The following is a 27,500-nucleotide window of genomic DNA, read 5'->3' on the forward strand; positions in this document are numbered from 1 at the left end:
ATCCACCTCCCGTGAAGGCACGAGAACGTGTGTTACCTTTCAGCTTGGATGTCCCACGTCTCCGGACGTCATTATAGCGTTTTCGGCAACGTTTTCGGGTGCCCCGTTGCAGAAACAATCACGGCAATATCTTGACATGCTTGCTTGACTTTGCTTACTTTGGGAGGGTTTCTCGCATCCCCATATATATCTATCTCCCGGCTTTTTACAAAGCCATACAATAAATCAAATGTCACGCAGCTTCAATTAACCTGAATCATTTGGGTCAATGTGTAGGCTACATGTATGCTTATTTTTAAAATATCTTGGATATGGATATCACAATGATTTCCTCAAGTGGTAAATACTTTATTTTCCTTGTAATTGTATATGGCTTGCCAAAAAATTGGTGTAAATCTCACGTCGGTCTCCTCGGCTGTGAACTTCTTCGGTCTTCCACCAGGTAATTCCGCCATCAAAATAACAAGCCGCTATGGACTATGCGCTTCTCGCTCATAAAGGGAATGTGAAATGACGCTCGGATTGGTTTATTGCATATTACGCCCAAACCACACCTATGGCTGAGTAACCTCCGTTGGACCAACCCTTTTGACACTTGCGCTGGACGCAAGTGTGTTTTTTCCGCCGTTAAAATAGCAACTGCGCCATAGAGCCGCCCACACAGCCATTGCGCTTGGCGCCGTCCTACTTGCGTTTCTGATCGGCAAGATAGGGCCCTTTATCTCTATGCTGCTCCACTGGAATATTGGACTGCTTCCATATTGACTGCTTCCATACTGCTCAGAGCTGTCACTCACCTACACACACACACACACACACACACACACACACACACACACACACACACACACACACACACACACACACATACACACACACACACACACACACATACACTCTCGCTCTCACTCTCACTCCTTCTCTCTCTCTCTCTCTCTCTCAAGGACACACACACACACACACACACACAGACACACACACACAGACACACTATCTCTCTCTCTCTCACATGGAGAGATACACACACACACACACACACACACACACACACACACACACACACACACACACACACACACACACACACAGGCACACACGCACGCACACACAGATAGACACACTATCTCTCTCTCTCACACACACATGGATACACCCAGAGTTGGACCCCACTGGAAGAGAGATGTTGTGAACTTCTGACCTCCATTTGAATGATGCTGATGTTCTTCCATCAATCACATGTCATCAGAAAAATTCACCTCTCTCTCTGTAGTACACACTTAGACACGCACAGAGAAACTCACACACACACACACGCACGCACACACAGACACAGACACACACACACACACACACACACACACACACACACACACACACGCTCGCACGCACGCACGCGCACACACACACACACACACACACACACACACACACACACACAGGTTGATCTCAGGACAATGTGATATAATCACCTGTATGACACTGACTATGACACTGACTTATCTCCTGTAAAAACTGACATGTTTGTGTTTTTCTCTTTACTCTTTGTGTGTCTGTCACGTTGTGTGTCATTTGTATTCGAAAATGTATGTCTATTGCTTTATCTTCCATGTCTGTGCCTTTTCTGTATGAGCCAGTGTGTGTGTATTTGTGGGCTTGTTTGTGTGTGTGTGTGTGTGTGTGTGTGTGTGTGTGTGTGTGTGTGTGTGTGTGTGTGTGAATGCTATCTTGGTAGTTCTTTTATATTCTCCCTCTTGCGTGTGTCCAGACTGCTTTCGTAGCCATAACTCTGTCTCCGGTTTCCGTGGCCTGTCAGGCCCCAGCTGGGTTTCTGCTGCACCGTGAAACACATTCATAATTATTCCCCCGTTTCCCCCGTCCCACTGGATATCTACAAACCTGAATCAGCATTTCTGCCCCTGGAAATAAATGGCTGTGATCGCAACAGACAGCAGGGATGCTGTACATATTGTTAATCTTAAGCTCTGCCCTGCACTCCCTTAAATCAGAACTGCTGACGGTGTTGGAGACATACCCCTGTCAAGGCAGGCTCTGTGTGTTTCCCCTATTTTTGCAAAAAAAGGGGAAAATGTAATCGTGTGATATTGAACGCCCAGGAGTTTCTTTTGAATTCTCTCTCGCTTTCCCTCTCTTTCCCTTGTTCTTGCAGGGCTGCCATTGATGCGCTGGCTGCTCTTCTGCGCTCAAGTAAGTCTTTTATTTCCATTGCTAAATTTGCACAGCTTTTACGCGCGAGCGTGTCAATGTTTACACACGCCACTGTGGCCCCGGGACCATCTCTCCCATAGATTACATTATTAATGCAAAGTTATGGGGATCAACAACCAAGTTGCAGCGCCCACGCATGTGAATGGGAATTATGCTTAGACCAGCACACCTCATGCAGACAACGCTGGCATTCCAATACGGGTATTTACATCACATTTACATCTGTTTAAAAACCTCACAAGATTGTAAACACAGCAACTTACATGAGTGTGTAAGACTGGGTTAGCCAAGAGTGGTTAAGCCATAGTGAAAAACTGCAGATGCACCGGTGTGACAGAGAGGAGTTGGAGGCTGCCTGTGATGTGTGCAGAGTGCCTTGGCTGCCAGTGAACTGGAGTGGAGGCAGCATGGAGTGGAAAGTGTTTTTTTTTCTATGCTGACATTTTTCACTTGTAGGGCTCAAGTCTGTCAGTGAATCAGACACTGTTTCTCCCTGTCGAACTATCCAGGTTCCGACTAACAATGTTTTATTCTGTAAATAATAAGAATGTCATGCATTTCCATCACTGTATTCACCATTACCTGCAACACCATGGATGGGCAATGTCTTTTCATTACAGAGTACATCTTAGTCAGCATTCAACAGGGGAGGTGAGAAAGGCACAGCTGATGGAAGTGGAAAAGGCCTTGAAAGACAGGGAGAGAGAAAGGGAGAAAAAAAGAGAAAGAGATAGGGAGAGAGAGGTAGAGAAACAACAACACGTTTTGTATTCAGTGCTGTCTGGTAAATCGCAGTGCTACAGATATCCTACAGGTGGCAGTGTGACTCTGTTTTTTGCCATCATCCTTATCTCTCCGTCTCTCCCCCTCTTTCTCTTTCCCCCTCTCTCCCTCCATGCTATTGTGGCACACCCAGGCTGTACAGCTGGTGGCACTGTGGTTCTCTGGGTGCCCCCCCACCCACCACTCAGCATGTTGTCCTGTACACAGACTGGGCTCCTGTTGCTGCACTGCGGCTTGTGAGCCATTACAGCCTATGGATAACATCATGTTTCCCAGCTCATTTTTAGAAGGCCATCCCTACACAGATAGAAAGATATAAAAATAAGTCAAAGGCAGGAAAAGTGGAGCCAGAGCAATTAATTCTCCCTAGCTCGTCCTCAGCTTGGTTGGATGTAGCTTACAGCCACTGTGGCAGCATTGGCTGAACCTCTCTAACGACTCTCTCTCGCTCTCTCTCTCTACCTGTTTCCTCTCTCGCTCTGTCTCTAACCCCTCTCTCTCTTCCTCTCTCTCCCTCCTGCTTTTACTCCTTACATTTCAACACCGTTTTCACCGTTTTCATCTGTCTTGATCTGTCCTGCTTTCACGTGGTTGTGGATTGGAAGTGAGTCTGAGTCTCTGAGATGAAGTGACTCCTTACTGAGCATGACCATATTTTGAAGGGTAGAGAAGTGAGTCACACAGCATGGTTCCTTGAATCAAGTGCTTTCTGTCTTCAGATGGTTGAGTCTTTAGAGTGACTGTTTTGGTTGTACTGAAAACCTCTACTGGCTCTACTGGCTTGTAGATAAGATTTTCCAGGAAAATATAGCGAGGCAATAGAGAAACAGACACAGAGACAGTCTGAAAGAGGGAGGAAGAGTTTTTGTTATTTATGCCCAGTTTCTCTGCTGTTTCTCAGAGAGTACAACAAATCCTGACTGTCGTAATGCAGAGATAAAAAACCAGCAGTGATCGCAAACTTACCAATTAGTTCGAGTTGGACTTCATAGTTCCTCATATTTCCTTCATTTCTCTCTTTCTCTCTCACAAACACACACGCACAAACACACACACACACACACACACACACACACACACACACAAACACACACACACACACACACACACACACACACACACACACACACACACACACACACACACACACTCTAGAAGTAGGTTCCCCCTGGGAGCATGATGAAACCCTTTGCTGTCATAAATATTTTAGCAATCTGTATTTGTGTAAAGAAGAAGCTTCAAATCTCACTCCTCTCAGTCTACATGCTGAGATCGAGGAAAGAAGGCAAGGGGTTTGAGTGGTGAAGAGAGTGATATATTTATATATATATTAAACAGAGAGAGAGTGAGAGTAAGAGAGAGTGAGAGAGAGTGAGAAAGAGGGAGAGTGAGAGAGAGAGAGAGAGGGAGAGAGAGAGAGAGAGAGAGAGAGAGAGAGAGAGAGAGAGAGAAAGAATTATGAGGGTGGTTAGTTGGAGCAGGGTGAAATGCACAGACAGAAATAGAATACTCAACGTTCCCAACCAGCCCAGCTCGGCCCACTCACAGTGCCTCCCCACACCAAAGCTCCCTGCTGGGGCTCACACTGACCCCACATCCCAGGGCTCCATCCTTACATCCCCACAGCCCTAGCGCAGCTGCTTGGACAGTACCAGAGTCCTGACACCCATCCACTAGAGCTCTGTCCTCACTACCCTACCTACCTTACCAGGGCCCAACTCATAGAGCCCTTAACCACAGTATCTAACTCCACAGCCAGTCGAATTCAGCCAAATACCTGCTATCAGTATGTTACCCCTCGAGATGTTTTCTTGGAGATCTGATTGATAACTTTAGAGGCCGTAAAATAACAGTGTTGTTTGCTGTTTTCGTGCAGCTTTAAAACCAGTGTTTTGTATGGAAATATGTCTGATGGATTATTTGAAATATAAAATATGTCAATATATTACCTCAGGTATAGTATCAGGCCCATTTTTCTCTATAACATGGCCATGCTGTCTATGCGATTCTCAGCAGTGTGTCCACTGTTTTAGAAGGGGAAATATGTCAAAGCATTTCATATTAACTCAAAGGTGCCTGCCAGGCTTCAGACTTCAGAGGGCTGACCTCAGCAGTGACTCCACTTCGGAGGCTGCCATGGAGGCTGCAGTAGTTGGGACCTCAAAACTGACTCCACTTCGGAGGCTGCCATGGAGGCTGCAGTAGATGGGACCTCAGCGCTGCCTCCATTTCTCCAGGACCAAACGTTTGCCCTTTCCTTTGTGAAGTTTTATTACCCTAAAACTAAAATCCAGAGCTGCTCTGCTCCAGTATACCATCCTTTATCACAGTTCTGCTACCCCCTACATTTTTGGAGTTTTAACCCCAGGGCTCTCTCTCTCTACCAGCAGTACTGCCCCACCGCTCCAGAGCTTTATCACCCTAGGAATGCGCCCCTAACTCTCTATCTTCTCTAGCCCAAGTGTTACCCCCTCCCCTGCAGTAGCTGCAGTGTTTGGGGATCCTGGCCAACCTCCGCATTCTTCATCAGATAGCAGGAAACTTTGTGCTCCAGAGATTAAAGCAGCTATTTCAGATTGAATGCAGCAACCAAACACCTCCCGCTGTTCTCTGAGCCCAAGAAGAGATTGTTGTTGTAGCTGTTGTTTAACTCCAGGTTCCCATTTGACTGCTTACTGCATCCTATATCAAAAGCTTTCAAGCAGGCAGGGAGACCATACTGAAAACTACTTTAACACCTTCCTGAAGATACGCTATATCCCCATGGAAATACCCTATATGACCCCCTGTTGGAAATGCTCTATTAGACTCCCCACTGACATTCAGCTTAAAAATGCCACTATAAATGCTTCTACTGACACTTCATTATTCATCTCATTTGTATGGACTGTTTTGGGCTGTTTGTATGCCTAGAGTGGGTTTGACAGTGCTGCTGTGGTGGTGAATGAGGTTGAGGCAATCTTCAAACCTCAGCCACAGCCTCAATCCATAAAGCCAAGTGCTTTCCTAGGCTGTGTGTGGAGTTGGTCTATTACCTGAGAAACTATGTGGGGAGGATTAGATCTACCTTCCTACCACTGATTTACCACTGTTGGTAGCAGTGTTTGAACATTTACACAATTCACACTAACGCCATTTACTAAGAAACCCCCAGGGCATCTAAATCTTACAGCAAGATTACAAAAAGTGTGCTTTCTTGTAAAGTTGCTCTGAAACACATTATGTTGATTGTGACCAACAGTGGCTGATAATATGAACACACACACACTCAGTAAATATGACTGCAAGAGCAGATGTACATTCAGAGTTTCAGGATAAGTCACCTTAAGCACTCTGACTGTAGCAGATGTGAGCCCTCTTGGTTATGATGAGGAAAAGTAGAAAAGAAGTACTCTGATGGAAAAGTAATCTGAGAGGATATGGCCTGGTCTTGGGTTGACGTGACCTAAGAAGCACTCTGACCTGAAAGGATCAGGGCTGTGTTTCCCAAAAGCTTGGAGGTACTGCAGTCATGGTTAAAATATCCTCTTGAAAACATGTGCAGCTACCATGGCCGTAGCACGATGATGCTGATGAGAAATGTGGCCCTAGTCTTGGACTGACATGATGGTCAGAGGGCATTCTGACCAGAGGCGACCGGGTGGATATGACAACCTGAGTGCTCTGAGCACAGAGGATCTGTTCTCTCTGTCTCTCTGTATGTCTGCTGTCTTTCCCATCTGTACGCCATCTTGCCGCGTTCTACCTCACATCTCAAACAATTCATCATGGGAAGACAGGAAGCCTGTTTCACTTTGTGGGTTTTTTTTCTCCTCTGCTTTGAACCCCATTATTGTGCAGCTTGTTTGCTCGGCTGATGCATGCTCTTATTACATTATTCCTACTTTTAAACACCCTGTGAAGCGTGACAGGCAAATAAGGAGTGAGCCTCACTTAGAATGTTAATGGCTCAAGCAGCTGCCCATAGTGCATTTTAAAAAAGTTTCAGTTTCAAAACGAAAGGTAATATATGATGACAAAGGTCATCCATTAGACACATGATATACAATATACTATACAATACAATACAAACACACAATAACATAATTTAAACTGTCACCGCCATAGGAAATTCATAATATTGGTATTATTGGTTTCAAAATGGACAAAAAATCTGTTTAAATCACATTTTGTCATACAGTGATATTTTCTTTTCTTTTGGCAGAACTTCTAAGTCTGTCCTTCAGCGTTGTATCCATTCACTTTGACATTGAAGACATATTCTCACCAGGAAGAATTTTTCAGTTTTCAGACTTTTTTTGTCTGTCTTTCTCTGTCTCTTTCCCTCTCAGAGGTGAACTGCAGGGCAGCTGTGTCTAAAGGTTACATCTCGGGTCTGCTGAAGCTGTTTGCAGACTGGCACAGCAACGACACAGACTGTAAGAACCTCCCTATTCTGAGGGCACTTCTAAACTGCCTACACCAGGCCACCAACACCAGCATGGCCAGGAGCTCCCTGGTGGCCGAGGGCGGTATTGCACTCCTCTTTCAGACCACAAGAGTGAGAATTGTATTTATATTATTCTCCTTCTTTTGCTGATGTATTAGAAGCATATTACGACCGTCAAGAATCCAACCTCTCTGTTCTCATGACTTAAATCACTGTATATTATGTTCAGATACGCTTTGTTCAGTGATGTACTCTCAGTCTTTACTGATGTGATTTGCAAAACCCTTATCATAAATTAAGTACGCTATTTAGCCACGTGGTGCACTCAAATCAAAAATTGTTACTGGTTCTTCCCACATTTCCCTTAGTTTGTTGATTTCTTTTCTTTAGTCTGTAATGCTATTATTGCCATCTTATCCTATATTTTACTAAAAGTTTGTTCATTCATTTGTCTGTTTGCCCGGATTTAGACCTGCATGTTTACCAGAGGTATGGAGTCTCTGGTGGAGCCGGTGGTACAGCTGATGAGGAAATGTTACCCCAAGTGTCCCTTACCGCTGACCTCTGCCTTGAGTGCCCACATCTTCCCTCTACCCGGCAGGCCCCTCGGTACCTGGGACTCTCTTCCTGGAATTCAAGGTGAAGTTTTACTCAGTCAAGATGTATTTATTTACTCTATTTTGGGCCCTGTATGAAGTCTTCACCCCAAAACATACCAGCAAAACAATGGTATGTGTTCTGGTGTATCCTAGACTCATGTCCTGTATGTCAAATCAATCTAGAGATTTCTTAGAAGGAGAGCAGTGGATCGGGAGCCTCTTGGCTTCATTTCAGGTGGCATCCTCCTATGGATAAGCTGCGGTTGATCCTCTCCGACCTCCACAGTGAATCTCCAAAGCCTCCTGCGGCTCCACTGGCCTTAGCTCAGCACAGTAGTCCAGTGAAGCTCACTCAATAATGATTGACTGGTTGTGGAAACTGTGCCCAGACATTACCACCACAGGTCACATTTGAGGTCACTTCTGATCTGGGAATGACTATGATAATGAGCTTCACCGTTGAGTTGTTGTTATTTGTTGAGTTATTGTTATTGCCCCCCCCCCCCCCCCCCCCCCCCCCCAATTGGCATTTACTTATTTTGTTGAGTGTTGACATGACAATGGAAAATCTAACTATAGCCAATTTGCAGTTGATTGTCAGACAGGACGTTGCAAGAGATAGCTTTTTTTGTATCCTCATCTTGTGTAACGCCGAGTCACAATAAATGACTTGGAATTTGTTGTTTTGTCTTAGAAAGTAATGTTCATCAGTCTTCCAACTACAACATCTGTCAAGCACAATTTAATCTGACCTATGCTAATATTCAAAACAACAGATGTTGTTTTTTCATATCATTGTGACAGTTTTTCAAATAGGAGGATTACGTGATCTTTCTTTAATGGAAAAGTTTTCTGTTTGGCTTTTGACAGATTATATTTTTGGAGAGTGTCTGTCTTCCATTTTCAAAAAGCTTATGGAACCTGAAACAACTTGACAAGTGACACATGAGAAAAGGTTTAAATGTCAGAGAAGAACAACGCTCGGGAGGGCCCTGTAGACTAGTTTTGTTTGATCCCACACAAGCAGTACCTGTCCTGACATTTATGTGCTCCTCTGATATTCTCACACCTCTTCTTCAAGGTGACGGCTTTGAAGATGACAGTGACAACGATGTTGAAAATGAAGATGCAGAGAACAGAGACTATGTGAGTGATGAGACCTGAGGACAAACACACAGAGACACACAGACAGACACACACACACACACACACACACACACATGCAGACACACACGCAGACACACAAAGAGATTGTAACATTCAAATATGTTCACACAAACAAATTTACGTACATGTGCACGCATTCACAGATCACCCACTATATTTGACTTTCACACGCAAACAAGCACATATAAAAGTGACAAAGAGAGTGTTTTAAAGAAGTCATTCTTTGTCACAGCACCAGTCATCGGTGGCAGTCTGCACAGCCTTTTTCCCTTCAGTATTTTTTCTCTTTCAACCTCTTTGTATTTGTCATTTCAGTTCAATTTCAATATAGTTTAGTTTGAATAAAGGTCCTGTACAGAGTGCTTAAGTTTACTGGAAGTTTGTAGTTTTTAGTGTTAGCATTTAAGTGTTAGTGCACACTCCCTGGTTTCTAGGGGAAACGCCAGGGACAAATTTATAGTTTTTTGCAAAATCAGCAGATTTACTGTAACCCGAGCGAACATCGACATTTTGCCATGCCCTTTTAGCGCATGTCCAGCACATCTGTATTTCACTTTCTGAAGGTCGTAGACACTTGAATTTGGTCTGAAAATGACACGAATATGCATGTTGAAATATGCACTATGAAGTTTTTAACCTTTACTTTTCGAGATATTCAAGAATTATAATTTTTTTTTTTGCGTGGGGTGCAATAAGTACTTGACTAGCAGGCTCAAGTTGAGCATGCATTATGAGCGGCACAACTTTTCTCACCGGTTTCTGACTAATTTGACCATGAGGAACAACACTAGGGTAAAGAACAGTACCGTAGTTTTGTTCCTCATGGTCAAATTAGCCAGAAACCGTTGAGAAAAGTGTATGTAGGTTACAGACAAAACTTTACTCACACCTCATGGTTTCTTAAGAAACGTAACGTTACAGCTCTTGCGCTTAAGACTTTTCATTAATACTATGGAAGCACTAACTATTGTTAGGTTCTGCCCATCTTGTGAAATTGGTAATGCATTAGCTAAGTGACTTGCATTATAGTCAGTTTTTATTGAACTGATTTTTTTTTATATTTACAGAGAATCGAATGTGAGGTCTCTCAAGCAGTTACTACCACGTGCATTATTTTGACAATTTTTTTCAAAAACCCCATTTACTGTCTCATAAGTATTATTTGTTTAGAACCCGAAACTTGAAAAATTGCTATTCTGTCGCATACAAAATGCCATTGATCACTCCCACAGACACTTTAATCCAAAGCACCTCACAAGGGGCCAGGAATCAAGTCAACTGTTTAGAAAGTGGCGACACCAATAACTTTGCAATTTGCTTTTTAAGTAGCTTTACTGATATTATGACAATTACAAAAAGAATAGCACAGATAGAGAATTTCACATAGACACAACACACAGAATATGTGTTTTTTGCACGTCATACTGTATCTCAGACACACACACGGCAGTAGTTTTGACAGTCTCTGTCTGGACCCTGGCAGGAGGATGACATGGAGACTGACCTTGAGTCTCTGCGGCAGCGGCCTGAACCTGACCGGCCCCTGGAGCAGCTGGGCCAGTACGTCTGTCTCTGCCCTGAGCTTCACCACGACTTTAAGGTGTGTGTTTGTGTTTGTGTGTGTGGGGAGTGTGTGTGTGTGTGTGTGTGTGGGGGGGGGGTGGTTCTGTGTGTGTGTGTTCTCACATAATTTGTGAGTGTGTGTGTGTAATCCACTATTCCCAGTGGCAGGTGCAGCTGTGCCCCAAACTCTACTGTGATTTTCAGGTGTGAGGTAGTGTGAGTATTTCTGTCTGTCTCTGAGTGAGTGAGTGTGTGTGTGTGTGTGTGTGTGTGTGTGTGCGTGTGTGTGTGTGTGTGTGTGTGTGTGTGTGTGTGTGTGTGTGTGTGTGTGTGTGTGTGTGTGCTGCTCTTCCCCTGGCTCCGTCTTGGTTCCAGGGTACAATAAGCTGAGGATTTATGCTGACAGGCAGAGGGGCTGCTGGATTCTATATAAACAATAGCTGAAGGAGGGCTCCTTCTTTGCCAGTGTGTTGGTCTCAAAAAATATGTTCTTAGTGTCTGTGTCTGGCCTTCAGCCTAGATCAGTGCTACGCCTACAATAATTGTTTTTAAAGGTTCGGTAGTATTCCTCATAAAGATTTATTTTATCTGTTTTTGTCTTCATATAGAAAATCCCTTCTCCCATTCTTTCCTGCCTAGAATGGAATCCAGCAATACACTGCTGTTTATTAGCCCGGTCTAAGCAGGGAAGTCCTAATCTCTCTCCCCCGTTTAACATTCTTTCCGGAGTCATAGGTGACTGTGTGATGAGATTTTAAGATTGATACTCTACCCACCACCTTCTCAAATGCCACCAGAGGCACCTTATCCCTCACTGAGGGCGATCCCGAGGTGTGATGGCAGCTGCAAACTTCCCCACCACACCCACACACACACACACACACACACACACACACACACACACACACACACACACTCACACACACACACACACATACATGCACAGACACACACACACACACACACACACACACAGACAAACACACACTCTTTCTCATTGACAAACTCACGCACACACTCACTCTCTCACACACATACATACTTACCCTCTCAAACACACTCACACCTGTTTTCGCAATGAAGATAGGAGTGGAGGCTTGTTATGTCCAGAGTAGGCTATTACCACAGGATTAGCATTCTGACATCTCAAGATTTCCAAAAATGTGCAACAAATGAGTGAGTCCCAAGTGTCATAAATCGTCATTACCTCCTTGGTGTGTAGAGACTTTCTGCTTTATCATCTGTGAAATCTGAGGGAGATTTCTCCCTGCTCTGATGAAGGAGTCAGTGTGATGCTGCACCGCCCTCCCAATTTTCATAGGATGTAATATAAGAATGACAGGAACTCTTACCGCAGTTACATTAGCGACGATAGTTTCAGGCAGCGCATTTGATACTCCTCTAGGAGAGGGCACTAAGAGTAAAATATCGCATTACATACATGAATGCAGTGTCACAGTAACGGTTCCAAATATCAATCATCACACAATACCCAATGTCTTCCACTATTTCTCAGAGTAAACCTATTTCTTAAGGAAAGTTGTTGGGTTGCAATTTACTGCAATCTCCCAATCTTTGGTATTCCACGCATCATCAAAACACACCCCTCCGCCTCTGCTACAACCAACTACTTCACCACCTGGTACAGCAACACTGGCATCGCGTCCAGGACCAATCAATCATATTCTGAGCATTGGACGCTGGAGGGCCATCCCCGATTGCCAGGCCTACCACCGTGTTGACCTGGGCAGACTACTGTCTCTTTCCAGCCACGCTCCATCCCACAGACTGCAGCTGTTGCCAACTCACGAATCCAATACAGAAGATCCATCCACCATCAGCGAGATCACGGATACCATCAGGAAGCTCCCGTCTCGCCGAGCCACAGGTGCTGATGCACCTGGCAATATGCTGAATTTTGATCTCTCCTTGGCTACAACAACTCTGCCGCGCGTTTGGGAAGAAGAGCAAGATCCATCTGAGTGGAATGAACGCATCATCCTCCTATCTGGCAAGAACAAGGGAGACTGGTAGAGCACCTCTAGCTATCTTCTCAACATGCTGCTTTCTGTGTCCTCCAAGGTTGTCACGACCACTGTCCTCAGACAAATCCTGCCTCTGCAGTTAGCCAAGTGCCACCCTCATCAATCTGACTTCACCTAGAACGCTTCACCAAGACTGCATCCTTGCTCTCAGAGTCTTTGCACGATAATGGAGTGAGTACCGCCAGCAACTGTAGGTGGCCTACGTCAAGCTCCTACTCCAGAGCATCAGAGTCCCCTCAGGCCCCCTTTGGTACCTCAGGCACCACTATACTACCACAGTCCAACAGGGCTGCGTTGCTGCGCTGAATTTCTCCAACATCTTGGTTGACTACTGGCTGATTAGCGAGACGGAGCACTATCCTGAACTGTTCCATATCTCAGACCTCTGCTATGCGGATGATGTTGTGTTCTACGCCTCTTTCCTCAACCAGCTGACCTTGACCAGTGATCTTGGTACTGTTTATGACATTGTGCACAAAATTCACCGTCCTCCATATTGATAATGGTCATTGCTGTTAATTATGGCGTCAAAATCTTAACTGCAGCATTTCAAGTCTGTATTCTGCATGTACCAAAGACTCCTAAGATGCTCATTTAATTTGGTTGGAGAGATGAGGGGAGCAGAAGAGGCAATCCATGAACTGCCATGAACTGACACATCACACATGATGATTTCATCATGCATCCTGGCTGAGGATCCGGAAGCTCTTGGCGAAGAAGCTTTGCCCCTGGGCCTTACCATCAGGCAAAGATGAAACTTCAGTCCTTGTTTGACTTCCTGTCACCACCACCCTGAGCGATCAGTATCAACCCTGGAGGGGTTATGGTAATCGACGAATATGTTAACCTCGGCTCGTAGATCACCAGCGACTGCTCTTAGGACCCTGAGATTGACTGTCACCTCCAACTGGCTCGCAGAACCTTCAGCTAACTTGTCTGGGTGTGGTGCAGCCGCAAGCTCCCCATTGCCACTAAAATCTGCATTTTTGACATCTGCAGTCTTCCCGTCCTTCTCTTCGCTAAGTCACCGCCTCAATGCCTACCACCAGATTTGCCTTTGCATCATCCTTTGCCTCGCTGGTATCACCACGTCACGTATTATAAGGTTTTTCCAAGAGCAGGTGAACCTACTCCCTCATCCATCCCCATGAAGAGGGGCAGATTTTAGGTCAATAAAAGTCAAGTGTATGTTGGCATTGGTGTGTCACAGTTTTGGTGTAGTTTTGCATTGGCAGTAACGTGTGTCATTGCTAGAGCAGTATTATGTTGGTGTCGCTGTTCTTTTGTCTTTGTGCAGGTGTGTGTCTGTGTTGCTGTAGTTTTGTCTTTGCATTGGTATTTATCTGTCTTAGTGTAGATTAATGTAAGTGTTGGTGTAGTTTTGTGTTGATGTTGGTGTGTATTGGTGTGTTGGTTTTTGTGTTAGTGTTGCCCTCTGAAGTTGATGGCAGCCCTTGTGAAGAGTATTGCCAGTGTGATTTGCTTTAGAAGGATCTTCCATCAGACCCACTCCAATGCCTTTAGTCTGATTAGCTTGATACGGTGGAGGGAATGACTATGTCATCCGGTGCGGCCTCTCCTTCAGCTCTACCTCTCTTCTCTTCTCTCTCTCTGTCTCTCTCTCTCTCTCTCTGTACCTCTCAGTGCCTCCCTCTCTCCTCTCACTCTCCTCCCCATCTTATTCTTTTTCCTTCAGACTCCATTTAAATTGAAATGACATCACAAGATGAACTGGCCCCTGAAAAAAAATACCTCCTTCCCCCAATTAATTAACTGCCATTTCCGACTGATCCTGTGATTTGGGTACGCCACGGCCAGTAAATTGAGCAATTTTCACTCCGGACTTCCAGGCACTCCTAACAACTCCTAACAGTGAAGTATATGGTCAAGAGTACCGCATGAATGAATGAATGAAAGAAAGAAAGTTGAGCTGACGCAGTATCTGCAAGCTCCTTGCCTGGCCCTCTGCCTCACTGCTGTCTGACCTGCCAGCCCTCGTGAGCAGGAAGTGAGACGGGCTGCTGAAGTCTGCACTCTTCACAACACCACACAAGGTTGATTACTTTGAATGGACCTTGACCAGTGACCTTGGTACTGCTTGTTTTTTTCATTGTCTGTAGTGCAGCACAGGCAGTGAAGCACTGTGCATATGCCAAAAATCGTCTCTGCTGCTGATTATGACTTCAAAATCTTAACTGCGGCATTTCAAGTCTGTATTCTGCGTGTACACCAAAGACTCCATTCGGTGTGAGAGAGGAAGGGGTGAAAGAGGCAATCAATGAACTGCCATGAACTGTCACATCACACATGATAATTGCAAAATACTTGCTTATCATGAGCTGTGGGAGATCAACTATTTAGTATTCAGGTCTTGATGATGAGATACGTCCACTGGGACAGTCATTCACAATGGAATGCTTGTGTGCTATTGTCATATGGGGGTGTAGAGTGACTGTGTGTGGTCCAGGCTATGTGTCATTTTGTTGTTTCGTTTTGATGGTCTGTAGTTTGCCGTGTGTTTAATTAGGACCACCTATTGATGAATGTTTGGTGTTGCTCCCACCAAACTAAGAACCTGATAATCTAAAAAATACATTAGAGGCCCATCTCTGTAGACTGGGTGGCGTAGTCGCTACCACGTTACATTATGATTCAGCTCTTCTGAGCATCATCAGCCATGAGGAGACTGGGAGATTTGAAATGTGCTCTGCCCGTTGGAGGGCTTCGTGCCGCCCAGGGACCTGGTGGATAGTGCAGGGGTGGGGAGGAGGAGGAGGACAAAGGAGGAGGAGGGGGATGCGGGGTGAATGCGGAAGGGGAGGGTGGTGTTCTCTCCCAGAGGAGCAGCCTGCAGACTTGTCAGGTCCTGCCTTTGATCTCTGGCTTTGCTCGGCACATTACAGCCTCGGTCCGTGGCGGAAGGAAGGGGGGAAAACAGGAGAAAAAAAAAAGGAATAGGACCATACAGAGGGACCGGTTAATGCTGCTTTACTCAGGAACTTAATCCGAACCAGCAGTGAACAGGACCCAGATAGAAGGCCCAGATCGGTCTCAGTTCGAGCAGGTAGCGAAGTCAGCCAAGTGATTCGTCTCAGTTTCCATGCTGGTCCTCATGTCATGGAATAATAACATCATCTTTATAATTAGTTAATTTGTTTGAGGCACACTTTGGTCTTCACATCTCATGCAGTCTGTATTTTCCATATTCCAAATGTATTTGTTAGAGTAACACTATGCAACAATTTGACACTATTTGAGGTATGGCTTTATAGGCAACTGGTTTTGGTACCATTCTCAAATGAATGGTCATGTGAAGGACAGATAAACACCTGTGTCTTTCCCTCTAGCCATCCAGGATATGTCCCATGTAGTTCTGTGTTCCGGGCTGGAACACCCTGCAGAAATGGAAGAAAAGCTTTCACAGCATGACAATGCCAGCTATACTGCCAAAAGACACCAGTTAGTGTGCTGGCATCAGCTTCTATCAGCGTCAACTAGGCTGTTGGTGGTGTTTGCAAGGGTTTTGCATGCCTTTTAGGTAGTGAACTCTGTATTGCTGCTTTAAAATGTGTGTGGGTGTGAGTGTGTTCCATATACTTTATATAGAAATTCTATATCAGAGAGTTTCCCTTGTCACTGTCGATAAAAGGATGGTCTATGGTGACACTGAAGTCTGAAGTGGGTTTGTGCTATCCGTCTGCAGACTTTAGGTCATAATGAGTAGATCAATTTGTTGTCATATAAGTTGTTCACTGCTATTAGTATAAGTCTGTGTTTGTGTTTCCAATGACTTCTGGAGCCGTTGCATCATTATTTGTAGTTCTTATTCAATTTTATAGTGTAATTTTAAGCAGTAGGACATTCCTAAAATCCTGGAGTTATTTTCTCTTCTGAAATTGCATATTCTGTGGGACTCACTGATGTTACTGCATCCTCATCTATTGGTATTCATGATGGTATTCATGATTTTTTTGTGCTTACATGTACTTTCTTCAGTCCAAAATGTGAAATTCAAATGCTATGAAGGAGAAAAAACAAGTGCTGAAACTCAGTTAAACACTGTTACAAATTCACTTTGATAAAGAGTTGCTCTGATTGCATTAAGTCAAAACAGAAACTTTCTTTTTTAGTTTGCTGCAGAGCACTATGAACTGAACTGCCATTGCTTTAGGAACTGTTGCCCACAAAGGATGTTGAATTAGTGCTGATATTAATGGATGGGTATCGGGACTGATACCTATGTGCAGGTTTTGATAAATGTGTGTTGGTGTTGTTAGCTAAGTATGTTGACATTTTTTTTTGTGGTTTGTGTGTGTTGCCGTTGTGAGTGTTGGTAGATATCTGAAATAGTGTTGTATGTTGATGCGGGTTGGTTTTGACGTGGCTTTGTGTGTTGATAAGGGTGCAGCTGTTACCAATGTTGTGTATCGGTGTGGTTGTGCTGACGTTAGAGTGGTGTTTTTATGTTGCTAATTGTGTGTTGGTCCAAATCAGTGTTATATGTTGTGTGTCGACATGGCCCTATGTTGAGTCGCCTCTGTGTGGAGGCTTATGTCGCCAGTGACGCGAACGAGGAAACATTCTCCCACTGAGCACAGAAAAAGGGCTACTCCCATCCTCACCCCATCCCTCTGGGCCTTCCCTTAGAGGTGGGGCACACTCCTCGCTTTAAACCCCGCTGCCTCAGCCTGCCTCAGAGGCCGCGTCGTCACTATCTGACGGGACTTTCAGCTCCAGCAGTATCTCCCTGCCTGGAGCTAAATTGATGTTGTAATGCTGTGGAGGTTGCAGTCTCCACTGGGCCTCTGATGTCCCTGCGTGTTCAGCCTGTCAGACGCGGGTAATTGGAGGACATAATCTGCTTTCAATATCAAAGGCACCATCACCTGTTTGATGTTACCAGAATGTGGGCAAAACTGGGCACTTATTTCTGGCTGGATCTTGGAAGAAAACGAGAGAAAGAAAAAAAACGGTTCGTTTATTTTTTTTCAATAGTCCACAGATGTCTCTTTTTCATCATTTATTTTTTAGGCATCTGTTTTCTCTACTTCTGTTAGTGGCAGTGAGGAGTGAAGTAGAGATATCTGGGACAGAGAAATACAACGTGTTTGATTGATGTTTAGTGGCAGTTCTGTTCTCGCCGCCCCCTAGTTTACTGCTCACATGCTCTGATAAAACAAAACACAGTCCCATGTAGAGAACAGCACGCCAGAACTGCTGTGGCTTTGATGGGTGCATTCCAAATGATGCTTTTCAGTGTTTCAGATTTTGAATTCAACTGCAGTTTAAACTGATGATTCAATTCTGCTAATATTTCCTGGGTCATCTGCTGGTCCAGTAATGTGTGCAGTAGGACACAACAGGATGAATAAGTGATCAATAGTGATTAGGCAGTTTTGTCTGTACATGCTGTAGTATAGACCAACTGAATTAGATACAGCTGAATCTAAGGCACATGGCAAGAATCCCAAACAGAAATCAAAACCAAGCAGATGAAGCAAAGAATATGATGTGCATGTATATGAAACACGACAAAGTGAAGCGAGTCACCGAGACAAAGACAGAGTAAAGACAAAGTGATTTCTTGCATGATTTGAATTCTGTCAAAGACAAGATTACAAATGGATATAGATCAACTAAATAGATACAGCTGCATGTTAGACACATTAGATGCATTTCAAACTGAAATCCATACCCATCCATGCACAAACGCAGGAAATAAACAAACATTATGATGTGGATTATGGGATGGAGACAAGGAATGTGTTTTTAGGCTTAGACTCTAAGTAACAACAGCGAGTATCTCAAAGGATTTGGACCGTGGAGTAAAGGCACGTGGATGTCTTACAGGAGCTGGACTCCGCCTCTGAGTCTGAGGAGAGTTCTGATGAAGACAGTCTTCTGAATGGGGACAGAGAAGACCGCTGTCTGAAGTCAGGACAAGGCTCTCCGCAGGCAGGACAAGACTCTCGGCAGGAGCGCAGAGCCTCCACCCATAACCCCCCGCTGTGCCCTCCTCGCAATGGGCACACCACCACCATCTCCAGGGGCGAGGATCACACTGCGCTTGAGGGGGATGATAAGCATAACATGAAGGCGAAAGACCTCCACAGCCAGTGCCTTGGGTATGCTGCTACATGCATGCACTGTACTGTATCAAGAAAGCTAGCACAAAGTCAAGACATTTTGTGTAAATGTGGATTCATCCTTGTTACAAGTGTTATGCCCAAACAGTCTTCAGTATTGGTGTCAATAGCCACAGTATCACTTGCAGTGTTTACAGGTGAAGGTTAATCCAAGTTTGGTAAACCTCAGCATGAACATCAGGTACAGGTGCTTACTTGAGGAAGATTTAAGACATATGACTCAAATAATTGTAGTTGTAGTTTGTGTTTTATTGTGGTTATGTGAATTTTGTGACTGTGTTTGTGCGTCATGGTACGGTCTCTGCAGGTCTCACGAGGATGGCCATCACAGCATGGTTGACCGGCTGCTGGAGAAGTTCGGCTCCTGTATCCCACACCATGACCCCCGGCTGTATGCCGCTGCGGCCGCCAACACCAGGTCCGTCGCCGGATACTCCATCTTGGCCTTCCCAGACTTCTGGGGACATCTCCCCCCTCCAGGGCCTGAGCATATGGCTGTCCGAAGACCCAATATCCAGAGGTACAAGAGGGCTGTGGTCTTGTCATATTTAACTCTTTGTTTATGGAATCCATTTCTCATTTCTTTCTTTTATGCTCCTTATTTCATCCCAGAAATACACAAACACACAGTGTGAGAGATTTCTCACTTTGAGTTCGACATTTAACTCAATGCACCCAAGTCCAGAGTTCAGTTCAGGACGATATAGATTGGTATTTTCCTTACACAAAAAAGATTTTTTAAAAGAGGACTGAGTCCCATCACACATGAGAATATCACAAAGCATGAATGTGCTTGCAACACACTTTTGTGAAGCACGGAAAATTTGATTAAGGTGTTTTCTGTTCCTCTGCTGTCTTCCTACATAAGTTAAGAACAGTTTCACCAAAATGCAGCTGGCATGTAGCATGTTGCGCTTTGCTGATAGGTCAAGTCTTTTTGTAGTTGTGCTTAATGCGCTGGGAGTGCTATCCAGGGTTGGATTAACAATGGGGCTATGGGGGGCTTAAGCCCCAGGGCCTGCAGGCTAGGGGGGAAAGAGGAAGTAGGCCCGCATTGGTTCGGTGTAAATTTGAAGCTCATATCTCATTCATGTGTGGGTGTGACAAGTAGGCTACGAGAACTGGTACCAAGTGATACCATGTCTCTGCACTCATAGGTTACTAAGTGTTGGGAAAAGTACCCAATAGCCAATCATAATATGAGCCTAATTTAATAGCCAATCATAATATGAGCCTATTATGTCAGATCGCAACCAAGCTGCATGTCAGAATTCCCTCAGACTAGAAATCAACTGGAAAACGTAGCTTTCCACCCTACTGTTCGACTATTCAACGTATTCTTTCAGACAAATAAAAATACAGAGTTGTCAGAACATTGCCGGTAAAACCTTTTGTCAAACTGAAAGGAAAAAAAAGCAAGACTTTGAACATGTGTAGCCCCGGGGCCCTTACTGTCCTTAATCCAGCACTTGTACTATCCACCATTGTTAGAGAGACGTAAACCTAATTTATTCCTACTGGGGAGTGAGAAAATAGGGGCGAGATTACAGAGTTCTGAAGGAAATCTGACATGTGATTTTCCCACATTTGACAGATATTGGACTGCAAATATAGACGGAGGGTCTCAGGATGAGACCACAGTGCAGGGCAGACTGTCAGAGAGAGCACCTCTGGTTGCTCTGCGTTTAATCAGTGTGATGAGGCTCACTGCAGTTCTGCATGTGTTTGCGTGCGAGCTCATGAGATTGCAGTGCAAGCCGTGTGGACTTAATTCAAACATCCACATGAAGCTTGGGCTGTGAGAGCTTTGTTGCAGGGGTTTGAGCCCAGTTGGATCTCTAAGGGCTATGTTGTTTCTCTTAGAATCACAGACCCTGTAGCCTCTCCTGGGTGCAAACTGCAGACGGCCTATGATCTTCCACAGGCCTTCTCATCATCCCTCTCTCCTCTCTGTGTTTGCGCAGAGCAACCAGAGGCGCTCTGAGAGCTTCTCGCTTATTAAACACACTTTCAAATGGCGTCTCTAATTATGCAGCCGACTCTCTTTGCTCAAAAAACTTTTTTTTCCACTCTTCTCTCTGTTTTTCTCTCTCTCTCTCCCCCCGCAACGAACTCTCCCATGTGCGGGAGTGAGATTGGGGTGGAGCAGACAGTTATTTCACTCATTTATTTTATTTCACAGTTCAGTGTACCCGCTCAGAGTCAAGATAAGTTTGTGATGGGTCTATTTAGTGTCATTCCCACAGCAGAAAGGTTTTCTGACTCAGAAATAACATGCACAACAGCCGGCAGCATTCTGTTAGCTCAGGCAATTTTCTTCTTTTTCAATCAAAGTGTGCAGTTAAAACACTTTTTTATTGGTGCGGTAAGTTGCTGGCATTACTGTAATATTTTAAAACTATTCAAAATGTAATCACAGCAGGAATACTATTCTCTTTAATGTCAATCTGAAGACAAGATGTTTGTAATTGTGTTATTTTATGGATGCTGACTAGAACTGATTACAGACGATGTACAGACAATGCCAGAGCCTAGGGCTGGATACGTGAAATCTGTGCTGAAATGAAGTGAAGAATCATAAGCCTTTTTAAGATGGGCAAACTCTTTAAGTTTAGATGCTGTGTCATGGCTGTGGTATTGACTTACCTGCCTATCTTACAACATGACAAACAAATCACAATAGTCCAGTTCCAAATTTAAAGAAAGGAATATGTTGACTTAAATCTTAATTTTCTCGAGAAAACCTCCCTTTCACCACTTGTATTGTTCCTGTGTCAGTGTGGTGTATATATCAATATATCTATACTATTGTGGCATGCATGGTTGTGCGCTCCTGTGTTCAGAGTATGGCGAGTTCACCTTTAATTCCATGCGTGTTGTAGCTGTAGGGTGTAATGTGTAATTCTATGTGTATTGTTCAATTCTATGTGTATTGTTATTGTGAGTGTATTCATGTTTCTCTTATGTCTGCATGTGATTTATTGTAAGGATAAGGATTTAAATGCGTAGCGTAGTTTCCTCATGTATTAGTGTCTGTCTCCACCCATACCCTGTAAACTTTGTAAAAGACCCAGAGACTTTCCCTCGTTCTGTGTTAGATGTCTTTGGTCTGAATAAACACCTGAGTGCCAAAGACAAGTGTTGGCTCCACTTGTGCTTCATTGGTGTCAACAGTTGGATTTCTCCCCCTAGTGGAGTGGAAGAATGCAACCAAACATGACTATGCAGAGCAGACGTCGATGTCCTGTTCTTCTGGCTGCAGCAGGGAGAGACACAGCGGCTGATTAATGTTCCAGTAGCCTAGAAAGGGCCTCCATCCCAGGAACAGCACAAGGGAACAGCCAGCCCCACACAACGCCACTGCCGCCACTACCGCTGCCATAGACATGTATACATGTCTATGACCGCTGCTGTCACCGCTGCCATTGCCAACCTCATCATCACAAGCAAGTCAAGCCATGTCACCATCACCTGCCCCCAGAGCCTGCTGCAATGAAACAGCCATCCTCAGGGGGAGAACATGGCCACTCCGGAGAGGTTTTCCCGCTACCATAGTCTTCAACCAGGTCTTTGTGAGCTGAGGGGCGTGACTCCCTTGAGTTCAACACACTGAGACCACTGATAATCAGCTGCCCGCTGCTGTTCCACATTACCAACCGGTAGGGAGGTCTCTTCTACTTGACACATTGAAGGGGGAGGACTTCTATCGCATTGCTGAAGACGGACAGGGGTTCCAAATTGGTAATGATAGTCCCAGAGGTGCACAGCATTGTTAGCGCCAGAGGAGCTACAGCATTGTCAGTGTTGCCGACAGAAGGGCTGCAGTATCCCAAACTGCCCATGTCGTTTCTGACAACTGAATGTCCTTTGTGCCGCTGCTGTCTGTGGCTGGGCCTCTGTCCTGCCATCACCCCCCACCCCCCTCCCAGAGCCTGCATCTCTCAATGCAGACCGTGCCAACTCCGCAGAAGTCTCCCCACAGCAGTCTTTACCTGTGTGGCATGCTGAATACGCCTATGTTTGTATTCCAGGTAAATCCGTGCGTGCTGTGACTGTAGGGTGTAATTGAAATTAAGAGAGTATAAGTGTTCCCCTCCAATGTTAAGGGTCAGCACGTATCTTCTGTTAGCGATTAGAAGTCTGTGTGTTCTATTTGATGCCTAATGTAGTTTTATCTGTGTCCACACTTACCCTGTAAACTGTGCCTGTGAATAAGACCCAGAGCTGTTTCCTCATTCTGTGTCAGTTGTCCTCTGAATAAACAACAAGAGAAGCCTTGACTCTTTTCACTCAATATACAGTATATATATATGCCTCTTTTCAAATCTTTAGAATTTTGCCTGGTACTCTGCTTAGCAGTGGTATTCACTCAGCCTTGCATTGGACTGGAAAAACAACCCAAAAGTGAGTCAGAGATGTGTAAATGAGACAGTCAGGCAGGCTGCATCTATAAAGAGCCTACATATGCTATTGTTATTGGTGTGCATAAAATGGCAGGGGAATAAGCTCACAACTTCCCAGTTTATCTCCACAAAAAAGAATGCCTTAAATTGGCTGTGAATACAGTTTCGATGTCTAAAAATTACCAGTGGAACGTTGAAGAACATGGATGACTAGTGTGCAAATATGTCCCAAAAAGTTCCTCTAAAGGTGGAAACTCATCTTTAGACTCGAGAAGGATGGTATAATAGTATTGTATGGTGTAATGGCAATGTTGTTACCTGATTGCTAACTCACTAATATTGAATGTATGTAATACAAGGATTTAACAGAAATATTGCCACACATACAACACATACAACACTGCTAAGTAAACATATTAATTACAGGTAACATTCAACTCACCAGTGAGCACAGAAGTTGAAATAAAGTCCAGTTGGTCCAGAGATCCGACTGTAGAGGTGAAGTGGAGATGAGAGCCTTAAGGGGAAAATGAAAATGTCAAAGTCACCAACTGTCACTAGGGGCAGGAGAGGAGGAGGACAGAGGGGAGGAGCTAATCCTCTATGTAACATTTGTACTGTGTGTGTGTGTGTTTGTGTCTCTGGATTATGGCCCAAACGTACTCCACACATACTCCACACATACTCCACAGATAACAGATCAACTTTTTTTGTTTTATGATTTTGTCTTTTCCAGAAGGAAAGTGCTTGAAGATATCCAGCGGTTACTGTTCCCTGAAGACATCATTAATAAAGTTGTCTTTGACGTGGAGGATCCCAGGTAAACTGTTCCTCGAAAGTCTGCCTGACTGTCTGTCTGTCTACTGTCACGCTGTCACATCAGCATGTGCAGGCACACAGTGATCAAACTGCATTCTCTGATCCAGTTTAGGATCAAGGAAATCCCAGACAGGCAGGAAGTATTTGAAGAAATGATTGGACAGGCAGTTTTTGAGTGTGTCTGGGTATGTCTGTGTGTGTGTGTGTGTGTTTCTCAGAAAGTCTATGGTTTGTGGAATTTTTAACCTCTCTTTTATCCCTCTCTCTCTCTCTCTCCCTCCTGCTTGTCCTCGTTTCTTTAGTCCTCAGTGTTCTTCTGACCACAAGCTTTCCCTGCGATTCTTCTCTAAGTTTGAGTGCGGGAACCTGAGGAAGGCTGTCCAAGTGCGCAGGTACGGCCTTTCTTTCCCAGCTATGGAGCCTATCCCTTTGAAGTGTCACAGATCCCTTTAACACTTTGCCAAGCAAGCAGAGCAAAGGAACCTTTTTTTAAATAAAGATTTTAAAAAACCACAAAAGCTTCTCAAGACACAGCCCTGAATTGACAAGCTGAATTTAACCTGAATTGAGTTTCTAGGATACTTTGGGTGAAGTGCAGTGAACAAATGTCTCGTACCATCATTTGCCTGTTCCCTTCCACACAGTTATGAATATGATCTGATCCTGAATGCTGATGCCAACACATCGCAGCATCATCAGTGGTTCTACTTCGAGGTGAGTGGCATGGTGGCCAACGTCCCCTATCGCTTCAACATCATCAACGGTGAGAAGACCAACAGCCAGTTCAACTATGGTAAGGAGAGATGGTTACGCATTCTCTTTTCATGTCAGTATGGTTGCAGCGATCACTCAAACAGAACATTGAGTTCTCATAAACCAGGCCATAGCCACGTCTTTAGAAAGCTATGCCAGCATATGACTGGAATAGGGTCATATTTGATCCACGAAAGGCTAGTGATATGGGTATCAGAGTGAGTGCCAAGGCAGCACGTCCACAATCAAAAAAGGCAAGCAAGATTGTATGCATTTAGCACAGAGTCATTCAGCACCATATCATTCAGTACCGCATTACAGTATTTTATGTGTATTTACTGGACATGTGTATTACCTACAGTTTATTCAATGTTACATCATCCTGTCACATAAAACAAAATGTTATGTAGTTGTGGTGCGAGCGCTATTAGCCATTTAAAAGTTGTACAGGATAGGATATACCCTCTCCTCTCACGTTTGCACACACATACGCTACCTCATTCCCACTCACAGTGAAAACCATGCATTGATTAAGCGTTTATTTCGTGTTATGGTGTTGTGGGAGAATAGATGCCAACTGTTTAAGTCAATTCTTTAATAGATCCCCTGGCAACCACTGAATTAAGATGTTCGAGAAGGGCAAGGGGGTTTCAGTTAATAGTTGGGAAATAACGTTATGATCTGACATCAATTGGACACTACTGTAGTATAAACCATTGAAATTGATAGTTTGTCTGGCCTTATCGATTGTCCAGCTGCTGCCTTTGCACACACTCTTGCAGTGTGATGTTTATGGAGTTTATGTTTTTGGACATAAGTCTGCCTTATGTTTTTTAACGACTGTGGTTTAGTGTATCCCATTTACTGTCTGCTTGCCAGTGCTGGTTCTTGGCTTAATTTGAATGCATGACCTGTATGTTGTCAGGTATGCAGCCGGTGCTGTACTCCGTCCGAGAGGCTCTGGAGGGCCGACCATGCTGGGTGCGTGCTGGCACCGATATCTGCTACTACAGGTGAGCTGTGGACACCAACAGCGTTTATCTGCTCCGATTCAGGTACAACCCCTTAACCTGCACCCAGACATCACACATTCAGGTTACAAACGCAGTCCTGTAAAGATCAGTCTTAAATCCATCTCCGTTGTCCACGTCACGTCAAGGGTCTCCACAAAAGAAAATGAAAACATAGCCCTGGGAGATAAAAAAAAAAAAGATGTCTGCCTCAGTTCCGGTTTAAGGGGCAAAAAAAAAAGGGGTTCCATTCTCCCATTTGTTTATATTCATGTTGTTTTGTTTATGTAGCTTCAGCTCAATTTATTAAAACTTTATTCTTATAGCTCAGTTGAAAGTGTGAGGAAAACTTTGAACGTTGGTGTCAGGGTAAGCTGTTAGTTCCAGAAAGGATTTGGGTTGAGACTTCTGCGAAGTTATGCTCGGCTAATTTATGGCTAGCTTATCATTAGGCTTAGTTCTGAGTTGACAGGGCTCGTTGATATGTTTTTAGCACTTAGGATTTACTAACTGTGAAGCTTCTTCTAAAATGTTGTTTTGGAGGCAAGAAAATTGCAGCTTAAATGTAAATTGATTTCAAGTTAATCGAGTCAAGGCTGTTTGTTTGTTGGTTTTATCCAATTAAGAAATAATTTCCAGCCCAGTGGCAGCCAAGGAGACTCCAGCTTTTACACCCTCACCTTCACTGTGACCTTCAAGCATGATGAGGACGTCTGCTACTTGGCCTACCACTACCCATACACATACTCAGCCCTCCAGGTTACTCCCCTATACATCCTGTGTGTGTGTGTTTGCAGTTTAGAATGCAGAATGTGCTATTCAAGGTGATTCTGAATATTTATTATATTAATTTTGTGTGTGTGTGTGTTCAGGCTCACCTCCAGATGCTACAGCGGTCAGTGGATCCTCGTAAGGTGTTCTTCAAACAGCAGAGTCTGTGTAACACTCTTGCAGGAAACTCTTGTCCCCTCATCACCATCACCGCCCCTCCCTCATCTCGCAGCTGGAAGAGCCTGCACCAGCTCCGTAAGTCTCTCTCTCTCTCTCTCTCTCTATATATTTTTCTCTCTAGCACTCTCTCTCTCTCTTTCCCTCTCTAGTGCGCTCTCTCGCTTTCTCTCTCTCTCTGTGTGTGGAAGTGCATGTATATTCTGATCTCCACCACCACTGTCGTAACACCATGACAGTAAATCACAGATGCGGGAAAAAAGTGCTGCTGATTCAGCCCACATGTGGAGCTGTTTGCTTGAATATAGAAATACACTTTGTGTGTCTCTCTCTTTCTGTGTGTGTGTGTGTGTGTGTGTGTGTGTGTGTGTGTGTGTGTGTGTGTGTGTGTGTGTGTGAGTGTGTGCGTGAATGTGTGAGTGCGTGTGTTTGTGTGTGCGTGAGTTTACACGTGAGTGTGTGTGTGAGTGTGTGCATGTTTGAGAATGCATTAATGTGTGTGTGTGTATGTGTGTGTGTGTGTGTGTGAGAGAGAGTGTATATATGTGTGTGTAAACTGCTTGCATCATTTCAGCTTAACATAATAAATGTCCCTGCAACATCACGCCC

The 27,500-nt window shown here is 44.4% G+C and overlaps 1 protein-coding gene across 1 annotated transcript in view; it reads left to right on the forward strand.

The window, feature by feature from the left end:
* agbl1 (AGBL carboxypeptidase 1) overlaps positions 1-27,500 on the forward strand; it is a 113,729-nt gene that overhangs the window by 32,411 nt on the left and 53,818 nt on the right. The window contains exons 7-19 of the mRNA XM_080841868.1: positions 2,168-2,205; positions 7,341-7,549; positions 7,909-8,077; positions 9,119-9,183; positions 10,688-10,804; positions 18,663-18,937; positions 19,266-19,478; positions 24,098-24,181; positions 24,483-24,572; positions 24,825-24,973; positions 25,859-25,946; positions 26,570-26,702; positions 26,816-26,969. Coding sequence (XP_080697994.1) covers positions 2,168-2,205; positions 7,341-7,549; positions 7,909-8,077; positions 9,119-9,183; positions 10,688-10,804; positions 18,663-18,937; positions 19,266-19,478; positions 24,098-24,181; positions 24,483-24,572; positions 24,825-24,973; positions 25,859-25,946; positions 26,570-26,702; positions 26,816-26,969 — 1,784 coding nt within the window. The remainder of the gene's footprint in view (positions 1-2,167; positions 2,206-7,340; positions 7,550-7,908; positions 8,078-9,118; positions 9,184-10,687; positions 10,805-18,662; positions 18,938-19,265; positions 19,479-24,097; positions 24,182-24,482; positions 24,573-24,824; positions 24,974-25,858; positions 25,947-26,569; positions 26,703-26,815; positions 26,970-27,500) is intronic.

This window comes from Sprattus sprattus (genome assembly GCF_963457725.1).
Source record: "Sprattus sprattus genome assembly, chromosome: 7".
Taxonomy (NCBI): Eukaryota; Metazoa; Chordata; class Actinopteri; order Clupeiformes; family Clupeidae; genus Sprattus; species Sprattus sprattus.